Source organism: Octopus sinensis, linkage group LG10 (genome assembly GCF_006345805.1).
Source record: "Octopus sinensis linkage group LG10, ASM634580v1, whole genome shotgun sequence".
Classification (NCBI taxonomy): Eukaryota; Metazoa; Mollusca; class Cephalopoda; order Octopoda; family Octopodidae; genus Octopus; species Octopus sinensis.
The window spans coordinates 87299758-87322127 of NC_043006.1; the positions used below are offsets into that span (position 1 = coordinate 87299758).

Sequence of the window (22370 nt, forward strand, 5' to 3'; positions counted from 1 at the left end):
TTTCTAGTAAATTAAATGATTGCAAATAAGCACTCCCATTAACTCATGAATGCTAATGTTGATGCAATTGATATTGAGCTTAAGGTGGCAAGCTGGCAGAAATGCTAGCCCACAGGGCGAAATGCATAGTGGTATTTTGTCTGTCTTTACGTTCTGAGTTCAAATTCCGCCAAGGTCAACTTTGCCTTTCATCCTTTCAGGGTCGATAAATTAAGTACTGATCTAATCAACTGGACCCTTCACCAAAATTTTGGGCCTTGTACCTAGAGTAGAAAAGTTGATATTGAGCTTAAAGTGGAATAGATTTGGGGATGAATTAAAAATGGACATGGAGCTGGAAAGATGAAGAAAGAGAGAGAGAGAGATGGGGTATTGAGATGGAATAGAGGGGAGAGAGAGGGAGGACTGTGTTGTCAGGATTTTGGATGATTGAGATATAGTACAAGAGAAGCAAATGAAGGACTTTGACATAAATAGTACACAGTTTGTTATTTACTACAGTGTAGCAGAAACCACTATAGTATTTATAGATAATAAACAATTGATCTGATAAGGAATTGTTATACAATGTTAGTAAATCTCTTTTTAGATACTTCTCATATATTTGTGTAGCAGCTGAACTGACCCAGGGATATGAATGTTATTCCAATGTCAGTAACATTTTGAACTTTGGATGCAGCTATCAACAGATAAATATTACTGTATTTCCAAACCATGCAAAGGAAGTCTAGGTTTTCCTGTGTAGCTTTGTTGCTATGTATGTATGTATATTTGTTTGGGAGGGGGGGGGTCTACATGGAAAATGATTTGACATTAAAATTTATTGTTGATTTATGGGTGTTGATTGTATATTTATGTTTAGAGAGGGTGATGTGCAATATGCATGCATGTGTGTTAGGACTGTGTGTGCATGAATGTGTGCATGTAGGTTGTTAAAAACATTCAGAAATTTGAAAATAAATTTTTTCAAAAGCTCAAACACATGAAGCTGTAAGTAACTAATAGCTATCTTCAAATACTGATATGTGACTCAAAAAAAAAATATATATATATATACATATATATAAAAGTGCATGCATGTGTGTATAAATGTATTCTGTGTGCATGCATGAATGCATTTATGCATATTTATACATCTACTCTTTTACTTGTTTCAGTCATTTGACTGTGGCTATGCTGGAGCACTGCCTTTAGTGGAGCAAATCATGCCCAGGTTTTATTCTTTGTAAGCCTAGTACTTATTCTATCATCTCTTTTGCTGAACCGCTAAGTTACAGGGATGTAAACACACCAGCATTGGTTGTCAAGCGATGTTAGTGGGACAAACACAGACACACAAACATATACACACACATACATGTACATATATATATACATATATACGATGGGCTTCTTTCAGTTTCCGACTACCAAATCCACTCACAAGGCTTTGGTCGGCCCGAGGCTATAGTAGAAGACACTTGCCCAAGGTTCCATGCAGTGGGAATGAACCCGGAACCATGTGGTTGGTAAGCAAGCTACTCCTTCACCTACACAGTCACATGTATGCATGTATATATGATTTATGAGAGTGTAGTGCAATAGATATGTATAGTGATCATATCCTGAAACTTGTAAAGGGCTCCTGGTTTACTTGTTTTCTAAGGTTATTTTCATAATATTTGTTTTGCACAAAGCAATACAAATTTGGCATAAAATTATTAAATGGACCTATCAATAACAGACAACAATTGTCTACTCCATCATTTCCAATACTTTTCTATAAAGGTGGAGGCATGGCTTTGGGGTAAGAAATTTGCTTATCAACCACATAGCTCTGGGTTCAGTCCCACTGCATGGTTCCTTGAGTAAATGTCATCCACTATTGCCTCAGGCCAACCAAAGCCTTATGAGTAGATTAGGTTAACAGAAGCTGAAAGAATCCCATCATATAGATGTGTGTGTATCTTTGTGCTTGTCCCTTACCACAGCTTCTCCTACCACTACTCAATAAGCAGTGTTGGTTTGTTTACATTCCCATAATTTAGTGGTCTAGTAAAAGGAGACCAATAGAATAGTATGAGGCTTAGAACAAAAATAGTTGGGATCAATTTGTTCAACTAAACCCATCAAGGGGGTGCCTCTGCATGGCCCCAATCTAATCACTGAAACAAAAGAAAGATAGACAACAATACAGACATTCTCCATAGTATGGAAGTGTTGCAATACTTGGCTGTGTGGTAAGAAACTTGCTTCTCAACCACATGGTTCTTGGTTCAGTCCCACTGTATGGCACCTTGGAAGAGTGTCTTTTACTAGTAGCCTCCAGCTAACCAAATTCTTATGAGTGGATTTGGTAGCTGGAAACTGAAAGAAGCCCATCATATGTATATAAGTATATATATATATATATATATATATATATATATGCCTTTGTGTGTTTGTCTCCTCACCCCACCACCACTTGAAAACCAGTGTTTGTGTGTTTGTGTCCCTATAACTTAGTGGTTTAGCAAAAGGGATGGACAGGATAAGTACCAGGCTTAAAAAATATGCACTGGGCTCAATTCATGCAACTAAAAATTCAAGGTGGTGCCCCAACATGGCCACAGTCTCATAACTGAAACAAGTAAATGATGAAAGATATAACCAACATCAAACTAAAATTGCCACCCTGACATACCATAAAAACACAAATAGTAGACAAACATTGTACTTTCTTTTGTGTGCTGGTCATACAAAGTTATCAGCTGTTCTTACCATTTGGTTATATGATATTGCCTTCTTCTCTCTCCCTCTGTGCAGGACTTATATCACCCTCTCTCTTCCACATCATAATACTTATATGTTCCATTAATACTGGACTCTCCTTTTAATTACATTTATCCTTCTTGTTCTTCAGCTGCCACTTACATTTCACTTTCTCTATCCTCTATTCTCCTTTTCATATTCTGAACACACTCGTATGCACTTAAACACACACACACACATCCCTCACACAATTATCCACTTTTATATGGTATATCATCATTATTGTCACAGTAGTGAACATTAGATACATCATTACGATTGTCTATAATCATTATAATCTTTCAGGCTAAATCATGTGTACGTATGTACGTATGTACATACATACATACATACATACATACATACATACATACATACATACATACATACATATATATATAAATGTATGATGTATGTATGTACACTGATGTGTATATATGGGTATATGCATGTGTAAGCAGGGATTAAACAGCAAACATTATATAAAGAAATATGAAACTAAATATATTTTTAAACTGATTACGGGAATTGAATTTCAAAATGAAAACATTTCTTGGAGTTAAATAAATTATGAAAGATTATATTAAATAAAGAAAGCAAGTGGATAGAGAAACATAGAGAGAAGTAATGAGGTAAAAAGAGAAGCAAGAGAGAGTGGGTGCATGTGTGGACATGACTAAACATTTAAATATATTACAACAGAACACACAAATACAAATATACGTATCTATGTGTATGTTGTGTAAATATGTAGAGCCTATGCTTAGAGATGATATACTAGTGTATATACATATCTTCATAATCACACACACACATATATATATATTTATGATGCACACACATGTACTCATACACTCATACACACACATCTACTCTATCAGAAGAGTGTTCACTGGGGAGTCACAATTGGTTCCTGTTAGAGTTTTGGAAACAGATGAGGGTAGGAGAGAGTTTTATGATTCAATCTGTCTGCAATTGATTGTTATTTGGTCTAACTATATCTAAACAGATTACACGCATGCACACACACACACACACACACACCTGCATATGCCTCTACTACTTAATAAACTATCAAATGCAGAAATATATCTACTAAAGAATCTGCAATACGCATGTTATTACTATTGATATTCAGACATTTTTACTACTGTATGGTCTATTATGTTGATACATATTAACTTCTATATAAAGTGTACTATACACATGTCATACCTACTATATTTTGCTCATATTATACCATTACCATATTAAATACATTATATACACATCCTGTAGCTGTCATGTAAAGTATTGTATATCTACATTTATATAATTGCAAGGAAGGCTGCTCCAGTAAACCTCCTTAGCATTTGTAAAAATAAATATATGTGAAATATAATTCATTTACTTGCTTAGTAAGAAAATGAACAAATTGCGACAGAAGATTGTACTCTTTGAAAAGAATATATGAAAAAGTATAGTGAAAAATATAACTTTAACATCAAAAACCACCTCTCTATGGAGGTGGTTTCTGTTGTTAGTTTCTCAACTTAGTGTGCTCCTGGTTCAGTTTTATTTTCTGCAAGTTCTGTTATCTTTTTCTCTGTGCAGGAGCCTATCCCATTCTATGGAGATATGTGATGTTCCTATCCCAAAATTGGTAATAACCGTAACACCATTCGATTGATTTCATTTCCTTCATGGAAAAAAAGTGATTGAGTCAGTCAACAATCATTAACGATCACATCATTTATCAGCTTGAGTATCTCTCTCCTCAGAGACATTTCTATAGTTGGGTTTATAGTACCATACTTACTTTTCAAGTGTCCTGCACCAGTAATCTGTCATTCTTGAAAACTTTAGAGAGAGAAGAGAACTTCACTAGGTGGTCCTCTTACAAGAAATGGTCAAAGAAAGCCTTTTACCAAAAGACCTCTTCTCTTGGAATGGAACTTTCCATTGTAGCATCTTTCAATGGGGATCTCTTCCTCATATTCTATTGATTTATTTTCTTCAAGACTTAATTCAGATTTTTTGGCACATAACCATTCACATTATTCTAACACAAACTCATTTAAATATAACTGATCTTCATTTCTCTTTAACGTTCTATTCAGAGGATAATCGACATCTCATCTCAAAGTCACTCTATACATAAAAATCTTAAAATCACCTATTGGATCAGAAAATAGAAGCACTCTATCTCTCTCTCTCTAGCCTAGATAGAGTTCCATAACTGTACTCTCAAGGAAAAGTTCTTTTAATATATTCTTTGAAAATAATCATCACAACTATGTTATCTATGAGTGAGGTGGTATTGAAAAATTCCCGATCTAGTTCTGTAGCATGCCAACAGATGGCAGCACATAGCTGCATGTGCAGTAAGAGCCAGCAGTGACCTTCATAAGGCAGTGTGCCAAGCGACATTACTGTGTTTACTTTGCAAGTTATGAAATTTGTGTGTTTATGATTACATGTATGCTGCTGTAGTCTGTGATTTTTCTCATGGACAGGAAGATGAAACAAAGAACCAATGTGAAATTTTTCATTAAACTCAGGAAGTCTGCTACAGAGACATTGAGCATTCTTCAGAAAGCTTATAGTGATGAGGCATTGGGTTGTACACAATGTTTCGAGCCACAGCTTAATCAAGAGCATGCACATTGTCAATCGAGAGTTCTATTGCAATGTTTTGAAGCATTTCAGGGATAACATTCAGTGAAGGTAACCAGATCTGTGGAGTGTGAAGAAATGGATTCTTCACATCGACAATGCTCTCTGTCACTGAGCTCTCCTCACTCGTGAGTTTCTTTGCCAAAACAATATGGTATCACTTTCACATTCACTCTATTCACCAGATTCAGCACTGGCAGATTTTCATCTCTTACCCAAGATGAAAATGTAGCTCAAAGGTTGCCGTTTTAACACCATTGATGAGATCAAAAGTGAACCACAGATGGTCCTCAACTCACTTAAAGAAAACGACTTCTAGGCTGGATTTCAAAAGTGGCAGGAACACTGGGACTGATGAATTACTGTGCAAAGTGACTATTTTGAAGGAGATGATGTTAAAAATTAGATAAATAAGTTATTAAACACAACTAGTCTTGGAACTTTTTGATATCACCTCATATGAGTGGATATTTTTCTGACACATTTAATTCTCAACTTATATAGTTTAGCAATTATAATGTTTTATCACGAAAGCATCATTCCCTTGTTCTTCTTTAAATTGCTATGAAAGACAACTAACTCTACTTGAGGAATTATCTTTTGAATGAAGCTCATAGCTAACTTAATTTTCTTTAGCTTATTTCACAGATATGCTTTGGGACAGTGTCCTTTCTTAACTGAACTATTTCAATTTCTGCATATCTAATACGCAGAAATTATATCTATGTTCTTAAATATTTCATTTATTCCTTCAGATTCAATTTCATTTCTAACACGAAATGTGACAGTTTGAGAAATTGCAGATGTTTTATAGCTGTGCCAGCATATGTTTATTAATACTGGGTCAGTTGAGTTGAAGTTCTAACAATGAGAACATTTTCAGTTTTAGGTGTTTAAATCTGTTAAAATATTGATAGCATCAATATGCAGTTCATTTATAGAGAAAATAGATACTAATTACTTGTACAGTTCTCAAAACTATTTACTCTAATTCAACATGTATTTACAATTATGAGGTCAGAAAGCTGTATATTGTGAAAATTTTCCTCTAATATGCTTACTCTTCCAAAATTATAAATATTTTTACTTTATAAGGAATTGAATGCTAGCTAAATGAAGGTAAATTTTGAACATTAAAAAGTTCAAGATTTATTTTGACCTTGCTTTCAGTCTATCAGGTTCCATATATTAATGTAGATTGCCTAAATGTCAGTTGATCAAAGTATAAGTTATTGCTAAAGATGAAATATATTTCAGGGCAGTGTGGTGAAGAAGTTCACTTCTCAACCATATGGTTTTGTGCTGAGACCCAATGTGTAGAACCTTGAGCAAGTTTCTTACACTCTAGCCTCAAGGCCAATCAAAGCCTTATGAGTGGATTTGGTAGGTGGAAACTAAAAGATAACTGTCAGATATATATCTATATGTATGTATATATACATATCTACATGTGTGTGTATGTGTGTGTGCACGTGTGCATGCATGTGTGTGTATAGTGCATAGCTATATGTGTGCATGAATGTGGTTCTTTACATCTGTGATCAAATGCGTAAAAGTGCAGTAGGTGATATCGTTTCTCCTATCATCAAATCAAACAGTAATTTGCCTTTTTGAAGCCATAAGGAATAAGAGATCACTTACTGCAAAACAAATAAAGGTTAAGGAAGAAATCTGGCAGTAAAACAATGCCTAAAATAACAGTTTTGTCAAATTATGAAAGAATGAAGTAGACATACAGAAAATGAATAGGAAAGGAAAATGCATGTGTGTGTGTGTGTAGATATAAATGTGTGTGCATGTATAGACACATGAGAGGTGCAGCAATATCAAAGGAAAATTAACCGGGAAGATAGCTTTCATGTGTGGCAATAGACACAGGGGCACAGGGGCAATAGACACCATTGATACTCAGAAAACAGATTCCATTACACTCCTGCGGGAGAAACTAGAAGTAGTTGATAGTTTCTGCTACCTAGGTGACCAAGTTAGTAGCGGGGGTGGTTGCTCAGTGAGTGTTGCCACTAGAATAAGAATAGCCAGAGCAAAGTTTAGGAAGCTTCTCCCTCTACTGGTGACAAAGGGTCTCTCGCTCAGAATGAAAGGTAGGTTGTACAACATATGTGTGTGAACTGCCATGCTTCACGGCAGTGAAACATGGGCTGTGACTGCGGAGGACATGCGTAGGCTTGAATGAAATGAAGCTAGCATGATCGCTGGATGTGTAATGTCAGTGTCCATGCATGACAGAGTGTAACCGCCCTGAGAGAAATGTTGGGCAGAAGAAGCATCGGATGCAGCATGCAGGAGAAATGTTTGCATTGGTATGGTCATGTACTACGAATGGATGAGGAGAGATGTGTGAAGAAGTGCCACTCCCAAACTGTTGAAGGAATCCGGGGTAGAGGTAGGCCCAGGAAGACATGGGACAAAGTGGTCAAGCATGACCTTCATACGTTGAACCTCACAGAGGCTATGACGAAAGACCGAATCCTCTGGAGATATGCTGTGACTTCGAAGACCTGACGAATGAAGTGAGTTCATGGCTCGCAGGATGGCCTACTGTGCTAACCTTGGATCGTAGAGTGACCCGCTGTTCTTGAGAAGACCTATAGAGTCAAGTACGTTAACACCAACATCAAATGAAAATTGAATGGAAATAGTAGTTAAGACACCTGTGCCGGTGACACATTAAAAGAAAAGCACCGTCCGAACATGGCAGATGCCAGCACTGCCTAACTGACGTCCGTGTCGGTGACATGTAAAAGCACCAACCGATCGTGGCTGTTTGCCAGTCTCCTCTGGCCCCTGTGCCGGTGGCACATAAAAGGCACCCACTACACTCACAGAGTGGTTGGCATTAGGAAGGGCATCCAGCTGTAGAAACACTGACAGATCCGACTGGTGCCTGGTGCAGCCTCCTGGCTTCCCAGACCCCGGTCGAACCGTCCAACCCATGCTAGCATGGAAAACGGACGTTAAATGATGATGATGTATGTCTATCACCACTATTATCAACATTTAAGGTTCAAATTTCCATATTGGCATGAATTAGACAGTTTGACAGGATCTGAGGAGCCACAGGACAGTATCAGCTTTAGCATGGTTTCTAAGTCTGGGTGCCCTTCTTAACACCAATCACTTGACATTATGTATTGGGAGCATTTTTCTTCTCACCTGCACAAGTGAGATCAACAGGTAATTTGATAGCGGGACAATGACAGGTATCTTGCTATGGAGGAGACACTCAACTACCCTGTATTGTATAAGGATGGGTGAGAGTAGCTAATATAATGATGACAAGGTAGGTGTCAGAGCAAACTTTTAAGGTACACTAAGGTGAGTGTAAGAGTGAATATGGACTGTGAATCAGGAAGTAGAGGATGAAGTTAATTCCATAAAGATGTAAGAGGTAACAGATGTGTGTGTGTGTATGAGAGAGTGTACACTTACAGTAAGCAAACTGGTAATTCGTTTTCTGTATCTAGAGTAATTGTTGAGTATATAAACAGATAGGCTGCTTTTTTCTCAGGAATTAGTCAAATTGATGTAGACACTTCTGATGAGAATCCAATAATTGATTAATTAAAAAATTGATTAAGGTTGTTCATGAGTTTTTCAATCTACAGAGACACAGCTTAATTAGCTCTGTTGATACAGGTACTATACAGGTTACATATATGTATATACATATATATATATATATATATATATATATATATATATATATACACACACACACACATGTGTATTTATGTATGCACACACACACACATATATAATTGTAAACTTTTGATGTTCGATGATGAGGATTCAGTTGATCAATCAACAATCAACAAAATTACCTGCACCTGAATAAAGGTGAAAGTCCCAGGGTATATCATAGATATATGTACCCTTAATGAAATCTTCAAGCAGGACCAAAGTGACACAGAATGTGTCATGGTTACACCTTTTAAATTACAGGTACAATCCATTCGGTAGGTTTCTACATGGTTTTCAGTTACCTAATTCCACTCACAAGACTAAAGGCTATGGAAAATGATATTTGGCCAAGATGTTATATCTTAGGATACAACCCAGAATCCTTTAGTCTCAAGCAAATTCCATAAAGATGCATCTATATTGTTTAGATGCTTGTGTGTGTGCGTTTGTGTGTGCATGTATATATTCACATATATATTTATTATTATAAATAACAAAATATACAGGGTGGCTCAAAAGTAGGTTTACAGTTATTCAACTATCCCTTTTGCATTCATATGTTAACAGTTTAGATCTTAATTATAAAAGAATATGAAGCTATTTAGTTAATTTTGTCAAGCTCCCTTTTCAGTTTGTAAGATAGAAATTTAAATGTAATAAAATGTTTCAAAAGAAATTTAAAGTGCCTACGTGATAACTGTAAACCTACTTATGGGCCACCCTCTAAATGTATATTCTCACAAATTCACATATGTACCTATCTAAACAATTATATATTACTCTGCATACACACTTCTATCAATACATAAATTCTGGTAATAGTGAGTGAATGAAAGAAATTTCCCAAAATTAAATTATATGGAGCAGTACAGGAATAGACACTAACATCACTTCTTCCCCATCTCCTCACACACATTCAATTTATGCTCTTTTATTGAAATACAATGAAGTATTTCGTGTGTTAAGAGAGAAAATTATGCAAGTATGTGTTTATATATATATATATATATATATATATATATATATATATATATATACATATATATATATATATATATATATATATATATATATATATATATATATATTGTAACATGCAAGGGATTATGAAGAGAATGAATACGACAAGAATATATGTTAAATAAAATTTTAAAACATGTGAATATGTGTGTGCGTGCATGCATACAATACAATAAAGAAATATTGTAGCATATTGTTATTTTATATACAATAACTACAATAGGTATGCCTTTTCATATATAAATACAAGCATTTGTCCTAACATCTTAATGGATCCAGGAACAGTATATTGCAGTGATCAGCTGAGTAACAGATGAAAGAAATAATACAAAGTTATATTGCACAGGCCAGAATAGTTCTATAAAAGTAATTAGATGGTAGCAGAAGTAAGAGGCAATAGCTGAACTCAAGGACATGTGTGAGTTTGTATTATTGTATTTAGAAGGGTGGCACCAAAGAGTTGGTGAGCCAAACAAGTGTAGAGATGCCATTGTAGAGGTGTTTAAAAAACATTGTAGAACTGTAGAGAAGGCATAGTGTAGAGAATAGAAAATGCTACAGAAGTGCATAGCATTCATTGTAGAGGTGTATAGAAGACAGTAGAAGAAGTGTATATAAGTAACTGTATAAGAGTATAAAAGATAATGTAGAATGTATAGCAAACAGTAGAGAAGTGAGCTGAGGACACAGAAGAAGTGTGCTGAAGAATACAGAAGACACTGTAGATCAGGTTGTGTACCTTGTTGCCTAAACAGGGATTTGTCCTTCACTCCTATTATGGGATCAATAAAATAAATACTTGGTAGTAAATTAATACCTGTTTCTTTACTACCCACAAGGGGCTAAACATAGAGGGGACAAACGAGGACAGACAAATGGATTAAGTTGATTACATCGAATCCAGTGCGTAACTGGTACTTAATTTATCGACCTCGAAAGGATGAAAGGCAAAGTCGACCTTGGCGGAATTTGAACTCAGAACATAGCGGCAGATTCCGCCAAGGTTGACTTTGCCTTTCATCCTTTTGGGGTCGATAAATTAAGTACCAGTTACTTGGTAGTAAATTAATACCATTGACTAAAACCTTGAAAGTGATTACTAGCATTCTAAGACACATTCTTCACTACCTTCATTTAACACTTTCAAGTTTAGGATTTTTATTTTTATCGAATTATTAAAACTAAAAAAAAAGTCTATTAGTTTTTCCTTAATTTTTAATGGTTTGGTGTTGAGGAAGAAGGCGTGTCCTTCATCCTGGAGTTACACCAAGATTGGTGAAATGGATGTGGGTGATGTTGGATGCTCTTTTTGAACAACTTCAACATCATCCATCTCACTGGTCTTGGAGGAACTTCAAAGACCAAGGATATAATCTCTTCCTACAGACCAAACCACTAACATAACAATTGCAAGACAAACATGGGTATTGATGGAACAAAGTAAAAAAGACAGGCAGAGGAAGAAGGATCGGATTAATGGTTATTGATGCATCCAGAGTAAAAATGGCGAAGGGACAAGGGCATGAACTGGGAGACAAGAAGAGAACAGATGTATGATCTGGGTGTTTCTGAGAGGAGACAGTACGAGACCAACTGGCTGTAAGAAGTACAAGGCACTGTAGTGGCAGTATCCAATATTTTCAGATTAAAATTTGGTCATGAAATTCTTGTCTATGTTGTGCTACTTGTTCCAAGAATGCACTGGTTGTCAAAGGATAACACAACTAACCTCTAATTTCACCCTTTCCTTTAAATATACCAGCCAGAGTGGCTTTATAAAAGCATCATGTATGTATGATTATGAATTATGGGAAGGGCAGCACACACACACACACACACACCACACACACATATATATAGTTATATATATACACATATATAACTATATATATATATACAATGTATGTATGTATGTATATATGTATGTATGCATGTATCATTGACTAACAATATCAAACGGGCAGTATATAATATTGATTCAGTGACGTGAGAAATAAACCATACAGAGAACATAATATCAGCTACACTGATTTTTATTTTCATTTTTTAAACTTCAAATACTTAGAATGTGTATAATACACGTTCTTGTTTGATGGGCAAACATATAGAACATGACACAGTCACTGGTCAGCTGGAAAAACATCAGAGACTTGACAAGTAAATATCAGAGTAATCATATTTCTACTGGGTTTCATAGACAAACATTTAAACAAGCAGAAGAATATGTAGAATAAACTAGAGTAGTGAAATCACCTTATATCACTGTTGACAATGACACTGTAGTTCCAGTTATGTTTGTTTTGCTCAGTATATTTATTAATGTTTTAGTGTGAAAATAATGAGAAAATGAAATTAGATCATAATAATAACAGTAGCAAGAAAAATTAACAGACAGGAAAACCACAGAAAAATCATAAAATTTGGTAACATGTCAATGATGTTTTGTATTATATTTATACCAAAACAACAATGGAAAGCTGATTATCCCAAATTTTTGGTTATTTTCTCCCTTCCTCTCTCTCTCTCTTTCTCACTCCCTCTCTCTCTTTCTCACTCCCTCTCTCTCTTTCTCACTCTCTGTCTCTCTCTTTCTCACCCCTCTCTCTCTCACTCCCTTTCACTATTCTTCTTCTCTATCTCTTTCCATCATTCTCTCTCTCTTACCCTGCCTGTCTCCATTTCTTTCTAACACCTCTCTCTTTCTTGTCAGTTTGTCCCTCTTTCTGTCTGTCAGTCTTTCATTAGTCGCCTTATTTCTCTCTTTTCATTTCCAGGGAGTGTGTGTGTCTATTCATTAGACTTGGAATCAAATAAATGCACATGTGCATGCACACACACACACACACACACACACACCACACAGACACTCCTATGCCTGCTAACTAATGTATGTAGTCACATATCATATGACACATGGTCACACAAGGGCACAGGCACACATACACACCCATGAAAGACCAAATGCAAACCACCCATCAGTCAATGATTAGGAGTTAAAACTAGAATTAATAAAAACACATCGACAGACCTGACTGATGAGGAAACATCAGAGAAAACTTATGTTTACTTGTTTATGAAACAGTATTTTTACTAATTTTTTTAACAATATCATTGAACTACATGCTTACTAGTTCATTAAATGATATCCCCATTGGTTTATTACACAATATGTTCACTACTTCATAGAACAATAAATTTATTAGCTGATTAAACAATGTTCATTGATTTACTAAATAAACACCGAGTTCATGCTAAGCTGAACTTGAAATGAAATGGTGTCACATATTTCTACAGAATTTAATACTGCCAAAATGAATTATCTTATCCAGATCTGGAATAGAGATAGCTAAGTAAATTTGTCTTAAGCTTCCCCAAAATTTATGCTTCCAGGTTGGTTGGTACCTGTCATTTTGTATCATTTGCCAAATCATTGATGGATATGATATTTATATATTCCAAGTAGCATAGACCCTGTGATCCAAGTGATCTGGTATCAAGGTGAATTGAAGCTGTCAACCCATGAAGAGAGGCTTACTATTGTATCCACTTGGGAATTCAAAATAATTTTTTTTTTTTTTAAATAGCTCTCCATTGATTACAACAACGAGGGTTCCAGTTGATCTGATCAATGGACAATGGAACCGCTTGCTTGGAAAATTGACATGCAAGTGGCTGAGCACCCCACAGACGCATGTACCCTTGATGTACTTCTCAAGGAGATTCAGTATGACACAGGTGCTACTCATTTTTATCAGGTGAGTGAAATGGAGCAATGTGAAATAAAGTGTCTTGCTCAAGGACACAACATGCTGCCAGGTATTGAATTCATGACCTTACGATTGTAAGCCAAATACCATAACTACTAAGCTATGCACTTCAGCAAAGAGAAGTGTGCAAGAAATTATTTATTTTATATTGCAATAGGTAAGCAACAAAATTATTGTTATGGGCTAATGACTGGTTCTAATCACTGAGCCAATAACTTGTTCAGCTTACTTCTGATGGTGAAAGTGGCAAGGAAGTGTCTGTAATTTGGTACAGAAAAAATATCACTAAGGACTTCATTCATTTGTCAACTACTTTTTGAGAGTCTTCTGAGTATCTGTAAAAGTTTATTTTTCATGTATTCTTGTTACTAACTACTGCTTTGCACCAGCCACACATGTTTTCTATTTCTGACACTCTGCATGTGATCTCATTAACTGTTGCATCCTTTGTGAGCTGCTTTCCGGCTATCTATCTGAGGCTTTATATAGCTATGGTGTGGCCTCACCTAGAATTTGCATCACTGGTCTGGAACCCCTATCATGCCAAGGATATTAATCGTCTGGAAACCGTTCAGCGACGTGCAGCCAAGAGAATACCCTCCATCAGGCATTTGCCATATTCTGAATGCTTTATTTCCCTGGGCATGGATACATTGAAACTCCGATGTCTGGCAGCTGACTTGGCAGACATCCATAAAATTATTAACCATCTTACTAACAATAACTCTGAGCACCTTTTTAAACTCCACCCGTCTAACACCCATGGAAATGTTTACAAAGTCAGAAAGCAGCACAGCCCCCATGACTTTAGGAAACATTTTTTCAAGCTAAGCGTTGCTGAAGCATGTAACAAATTGCAGACATCAGTTGTTAGTTGTCGGAGCACTGCATCCTTCAAAACTTCCATGCTTCCTGAGATTCACCAACACTACACCTGATTTTCTCCCCTCTATACACACGCAGGCATGTATCTGACTCTTACACTGTTCGCTTCCCAGACATTTGTACATTACTGCATATTCTTTATACGCACTTTTGACAAGTTGTGGTGCACCTGAGCACTGTATACAATAATTTCCTTATTATTATTATTATTATTATTATTATTATTATAATTATTAATAATATTATTATTATTATTTATATTATAGAAATTCTACCTATATAGGTTAAATATAAGAATGTCTATATGCATTTATAATATATATAGAAACAAATGTATTATACACACACATACAAAACAAAAGTAAGAAACATAAATTACAACAAAGAGAAATAGGGAGATAATTGTGCCGAAAATAAATAATGTTGATGATTTACCTTAATTCCACTTCTGCTTATTCCACTGACTGATGCAAAATCAGAAACAACAAATGAAACTAGGTAGGTACTCATTTTTGGTGTTGTACCAAAAGAATCCAAGAAAAGTCCATGAATATAAGATGTAGTTGCCTTTAAAGGCATATTGAACAGAGTTTTGTGACGTTGTTCTCTCACCATAAACAGTGTGAAATTTGCTTTCTTGTCCGGCTCATCAAAACAAGGAAATGCCAGCCGAGCAGATGCCGGTTCAAAATGTGTTGTGGCCAAATACCTAGAAAAAAGTTAAAGAAAATCAGTAAGTTGATGACATTTTACTTAAAATGAAATGAAATCAAAAGAAAATTGAATAATAATATTAAAATTAAGTTTATTTTAAATAATTGCTTTGCTTTAAATTTAAGATGAACATATCTCTGATATGTTATGTACATACATGTATGTGAAAGATAAGCCTGTATTCATATATGTTTATATTTGTATAAAATATGTCTTAACATATATTTTAATTGCTGTAATTTTATACCAATGACTTACAGTGAAAACTCCTCCTCTTTGCTCTGCTTCCTCTGAAGACCCCAGAACCAAAGAAAAAACTCCCCCAACATCAAGAGGAGCAACATTGAGAGATCTCCTACTTATTCACCTGGAATCCATAATTGAAAACTCTACCTCTATGAGAATGGCATATACTATAACAGTCTACAGAATTCATCAACAGAAAAATTGTTGCTAACAGAGATTTCCCTGTTAATTAACTTTCAGCCATTAATTAGTACCTCAGAAGTACCATAATAACTCTAGCTGGCCCAAAATCAGACTATTCCTCTTTCAATGACCACCCAGTTACATATACATTAAACATCATATACAACACCTTGCCCAATAACAGGACTCCACAGGTACACTATGTAATGTTGCTAACATTCATTTGCAACATGGCATCAACAAATCAGTTATCCCATTATGTGGAACAATAGGCACATATTCCATTCCAATCTTTCTTTCCTCTTTTTGATATCATTATGTTTGTGAAAGCTGTAGATCAGCAGGCACCACTAGACTTTCTCCTCAACCACACAGAACATAAACAAAATTATATATTTTGTTGCTGATTTACCTAATTTCATACAAGACATGAACTAACCAATAGAAGTCCCTTGAATATTCTCATTTAGAAGCCATTTTTCTTTCTTGTCCCTTTAAGCCAAGATATCTGTCCAGCTAGGTGGCTATTTATATCTATGAAATATTGAGTAATGTGAGACTGAGTAAACCTTTTAAAAACACTTTCAAACAGTTTCTTTTGTTTGCTCACATATACACACACATATCTAGGCATATATTAAGCATTTAATAAATTGGTACAGTTCTTAGGGTGTTGGTTGTGATATTTAGTGTCTATGCCATTAGTTGAAATTTCGTTGAGGTCAGCTTTGCCTTTCCCTTTTCTGGGAGCAATGAATAAAGTATCAGCTCTTCTACTCTCTAGGATATTCTACTGGATCAAAGATGAGTGGGCTGAAAGAGTGTATGTGCCTGCTAGTAATTGCACATCCATGTAAAGTCATTAGCAACACATGGTGGTACAAGCTTGATACCAAGTCATCTTTGATGATGTGTGAAAGCCAATATTTTTAAGTATTCATTCATTTTCACATCAGTATTTCCATGCTGAGACATTGTTTTATAATGGAAAGCCCTCTATTGCTAACGTTTTCTGATTTACAAGTAAGAGTTCTCTTACTCAACATTTCCAACTATGAGCCAACAGATGATTTTTTTTTTGTCAAAGGAAATGGCAACAATATCACTACTTGTATGTCAGTGAATTTTCATAGAAGTACAAATGTAAGCACACAAAAATGCACTCACATACAAACACTCATACACAAACAGATATGACAAAATTCTTTTAGTTTCCATCTAGTAATAATCACTCCCAGAGCTTTGGTTATCTTGGGGTGTTAGCCAAGAAAAGGTACCTGATGGGATCGAATCTAAAATTATATGGTTGCAAAGCATTCAAACAGTTATGTCTCACACCACCAATTAGTTATCTTGCTCTGTGGCTCATCAAGCATATATTCATTTCTTGATAACTGTGCATGTTTGTGTGGGATATCTACCAATATCATATTCTATTATATTGTTTGTTCTGCTACCCAGTGACAAAATAATTTTTATTAACAGAAATTTTCAGAATATTATATACTTCTCCATCACATAGAAACACAGAAATTGATGACATTTAATTACATTGTTTTTAATAATACACAAATTATCTTTTTAAAAATTTCCACTTAATTTACTTCCATCATAATTTTCTCAATTTCAACAGCTACTCGGTATATTTATCCAATTTCACCCCACCCCCACCATCTTCAATTAAATGCTAAAATTTCCTTCTTTAACATATGTATTACTACAGTCACCTCCTCCTCTGGATTTTTTTCAAGCTTTACCATTTATTTCAGCATACCTACTTTTAACGAAGCCCACCTATTTTTCAGCTTACCTGACATTTCACCATCATGATATTCAAATTCTACGTCCTATTTTTGGCTTTAATGAATTGCATCCATTTCATCTTACTAAACATGGAATAAAATTTATAATAGTTCAAATTATATTTTCTAGTAATGAATGTTTTTGAACAGCTAGAAATGGGATAGCAAGAGGTAGAATGCCTTGTAGTATTCATTTCAGCAATTCTAGCAAAGCTGAAAGTCAAAGTTGACCTGTTGACCTTAGTAGGATTTGAACCCAGTGTGCAGAAAAAGATACTTGAACTGATATCTCAAACCATTCTATCAACTTTGCCAAGTTGCCACTTTAAATTGTATGTAAGGAAGTATGTATTGAAATATAAAGTGATATGATTGGAATGAGACTTGTTGAGGTAGTTTTCTACACACATGCACTCACTCACATACACACACTTTAGTATAACTAATGCAGAAAAAAATTAATAAAATATGAAATGCGAAAAAATATGTACATTATATGTGTGTGTGTGTGTTTGTATGATCTTGTATTAAGATTGAAAGACAAGTTTATATTTGCCATAGTGTGTGTGAGTGTGTGTGTGTGTGTGTGTGTGTGTAGGCAGAAGAATAAATACTGAAGAACATAAAAAAGAACACTAAAAATATAAAAGAATAAAATAAAAAACTAATGAAAAAAAAAACATTAGTTGATGTAAACAGTGTTATTATAGAACTTGAGGTGTTTTTAACAAAGTTAATATTTTATGATGTGATTTTTATAAATTTTTATTTAAAATGCTTTGTGCAAAATTAATTTATTTTTGTTGATCAATGTTAACAGATCCAAAACTTTAGCCTGTGTATCATTGGTATTGTGCCAAGAGGTGCTGATTTTGTATCAAGACTTAAAGACAGGTTTATATTTACTATAGTATTTAAGTATAATGCATTGCTAGGATCTTTAAGGTCTTTGCTGGGCTAGTATATTTTCATGTTTGCAAGTTTATTTTCCTCAAGGTTCCACATATATTCGGTCTTCCCCAAAATAATGTGGTTATTTTCAATTGCATGAACTAAAAGTCAGAGGGATATGGGATAAACTACCTGCATCAACTTGCTATAGAAGCAAGTAGTAATTTTATCTTGTCCTTATTCTTAGTGCAAGTTTTGAAGCCTGCAGTTCGATTTTAATAGTTATTTTTTCAAAGCTATAATGGAAGTGACAAAGGAATATATTCAGCATATTTTGCTTTATGAGTTCAATAAAGGCAATAATGCAGCAGAAAGTGTGAGGAATATTAATGCAGCATAGGGATGGAGATCAGACAATAAGTGTAAGTCGGTGTCAATGGTGGTTCCAGAAATTCTAAGGGGGAAACTACAGCCTAAAAGATGAGCCTTGTCCCAAAATATCTGTAGAGATCGAGAAAGTCGTCCTGGAAACACTGGTGAAAAAAAATCCTATCATAACTGTTGAGGAACTAGCAGAGAAGCTTGGATTTGGTCATTCAACCATTCATTGATACCTGTATGCCATTGGAAAAGTCATCAAATTAGGTCAAATGTTCCTAACAAACTTTTCGAGTCTAATCGTGGACGGAGAGTGAAAGTATGCTCTTCTTTGCTGTCATGTCTCACAAAAGAACACTTTTTGGACCGAATAGTGACTGGTAACATGAAATAGGTTCTCTATAAAAATGTCAAGTGTCAAAGACAGTGAGTAGGGAAAGGAGAAACATGGGCACCCCAAGCTAAAGAAGGTCGTCACCCATGTAAGGTGTTGTTATCTATTTGATGGGATATGAAATGTTTAGTCCACTTTGAACTTTTAAAACCCTAACCAAACGATAACAAAGGAGATCTACTGTGAGCAGCTTGAGTGGCTTAAGTCAGTGCTAGAAGAAAAACGACCATCTTTGATTTCAAGATGAAAGGTATTCTATCAGGATAATGATCAGCCACATACAATGCAGCTGATATTCCAAAGGCTGGAGCAGTTTCAATGGGAAACGATGTCCCACCCACCATATTCACCAGACATCGACCCATCAGATTATCATTTATTCTGCAGTCTTCAAAATCATTTGGACAGAAAAAATATGAATTCTGTAGACGAGGTCAGAACAGTACTGGAGGAATATTTTTCATCATGGACAAGTGAATGTTGAAGAGGGGCTTTGCAAGTCTACCAGATAGATGGAAGAGCATTGTAGAAAATGAAGGAGAGCATATTTTTGATTAAAAAAGAACTTTGTTCACCTTAATTTTGAAAAATAAAGAAACTAGGAAAAAAAATCAGATTATTTATAGGATGATCCAATAGTTTCTGTATTCTGCATGCTGAAAAGAGAAATGATTTTAAAAGTATTGGCTGTCAGTCCAATAGAGTTTCTACCTCTATCATCACATGAAGAGACTTTGGTTCAATATGCCACTGGTTTATCATCGTAGTCTCTATTAAGGGAAAGGAAGTAGTAATGCAACAGATGTATTGAAATGGATCTGCTGAGCTTCGATATTAAAGTAGTGAGATTATCAGAACAACTAATAATTAACCTTTACTGTATTTTTTTTTTCTTAGAATATTTTTGGTATTTGTGTAAGTCAAGGAAGTGCCAAAGTATTAGATCTGGGAAATTTTTCACTATATGAAGAATGACATTTCAACTAAAATGGAGATTAAGCAGATATTGTCTTTTCTTATTTATATTTGTGTACATGTATTTTTCTGTAGGGGAGATATTTGCAAGATTTTAAGATTGAAGTGATATTCAGTAAATTAGCAATTTCAGAATTTGTATTGACAGTATTTTTTGAGACTAAATTCTCAGAAGGTTTCTCTGAATCTATTTTCTGTAGAGCTATTAAAGAAGAATGATACAACCAGACTTAATACTAAATGGAGAACTTTTTCTAAACAAATCTAATGTATAACATCATAATAACTCAAACCTTAGCTTCACTATAAATATGCAAAGTTACATCAAAAAGCTCACTACCTTTGCATTTAACCTGAGTACTCATTATTAATACTGGTTTCATTCTTGTCAGAGAAGAGCTTTGAAAACAAAAGCTTTCATAGCAGGTAAAACGTCCACTATTGAGCAAATCTGCAATTGTTTCTACATTGTATGTTAACATGTTGCATTTCTATAATGTTACATTAGTATTCTGTATAGTATAATTTTTGTATTACTAGAACCTAAAATTTATTTGCTAATTTCACCTACTACAATTTATGCTGGATAGATTAGTCTCTATGTGGGATTATTTTAAAAGTTATCCTGTAGTTTTTAAAGGTTATATAAGGTTGACACTTAACCAGGCATTCAGCTCTATCATCTATCTTAAGTGGAAATATTTTTGTACATGCTTCAATATTGGTATCGTTGTACATTTTAGAATTTGTTGCTTTCTTTGTTTTTGCTACAATTGAAAAAATAACCTGTTAGTAGGAGTGGGGTTTTTTTTATGTCTTCAGATGTATTTTAGTCATGAAAGTTGTTGAAAGAATTTTATATTATTAACTATCAAAAATGTTTGGAACGTTTTATATTCTGCTGGATATTTGTGGTTATGAAATCTATATTTTTCTCTTTTCAGTTAATCAAATAGTCATTGGGTCACAGAAAATTTTTTGTTTAGAATAGAGAATGAGGTGGAATATTTTCTATTTTTTCCACAATGAGATATTTCATGTACGTATTTCTCATCATATGACAAGATGGTGCCTCATCATGCAAATAGGTCTTTGCTGATTTGTAGTGCCCAGCAAATGAAAAATAAATGTGAATATGTTTGATTTATAAAAAAAAAGAGGTAAAGTAAATACTCAATAGAGAAGAAGGGTGTAAATAGCTGTTTCCTCATATCATAGTATGTCTTTAACATCAGAAATCAGTTACATTACTAACAATGATCATGAAACTGAGAAGTAATAAACCTACACCTACATTAATTATTTGTAGACTACTTCAATACTGAGTACTTACGCTCTTGTTTGTAAATTCAGACATATGCATATATGTGTGTACACATACATCATCATCATTTAGACATTATCATCATCATCACTTTTACTTACATTTTCCTATGCTGATTTGTGTTATCAGCTCTTAATTTACTAACTATTATTGTGGGCTATCCATTATAGCAAAATATTGATAGCTGAAGAAAACAATACATTGTTCTATATATCAAACCTGATTAAATCTCTAAAACCTTAAAAGCAAGGAAAGATACATGGTGGAGGACACTAGCCCAAGATGCTCGACAGTTGGATTAAACTGAGAACTATACAACGTCTGCCTGCACTGTTTTATCCAAAGCACAAAACAAGACTCTTTGTGATTATAAATGTCAAATATTTTATGTCACTACCTTCCAAACTAAAACCTTATACACACACAACCACCACCATCATCATCAACAAGATGCCTTACTTATCCATGGTGACATGGGTTAAGATGAAATTTTCTTGATACCAATTTCTATGGCTGCCAATAACCCTCAGTTGTTTTCAAGTAAGATATTATTTTCTGTCTTCCTTCAGATATAATCAGCACAATATTTGGTTGTGTTTCCATGCAGAATTACAAATGAACTACACCACTTGTATGGCACTGGTGACTGTTTACAATGAGCATGC

The 22370-nt window shown here is 34.7% G+C and overlaps 1 protein-coding gene across 1 annotated transcript in view; it reads right to left on the reverse strand.

Annotated features, from left to right (window-relative positions):
• LOC115216696 (endoplasmic reticulum aminopeptidase 1) overlaps positions 1-22370 on the reverse strand; it is a 1296444-nt gene that overhangs the window by 811549 nt on the left and 462525 nt on the right. Inside the window, exon 4 of the mRNA XM_029786223.2 lies at positions 15234-15507. Coding sequence (XP_029642083.1) covers positions 15234-15507 — 274 coding nt within the window. The remainder of the gene's footprint in view (positions 1-15233; positions 15508-22370) is intronic.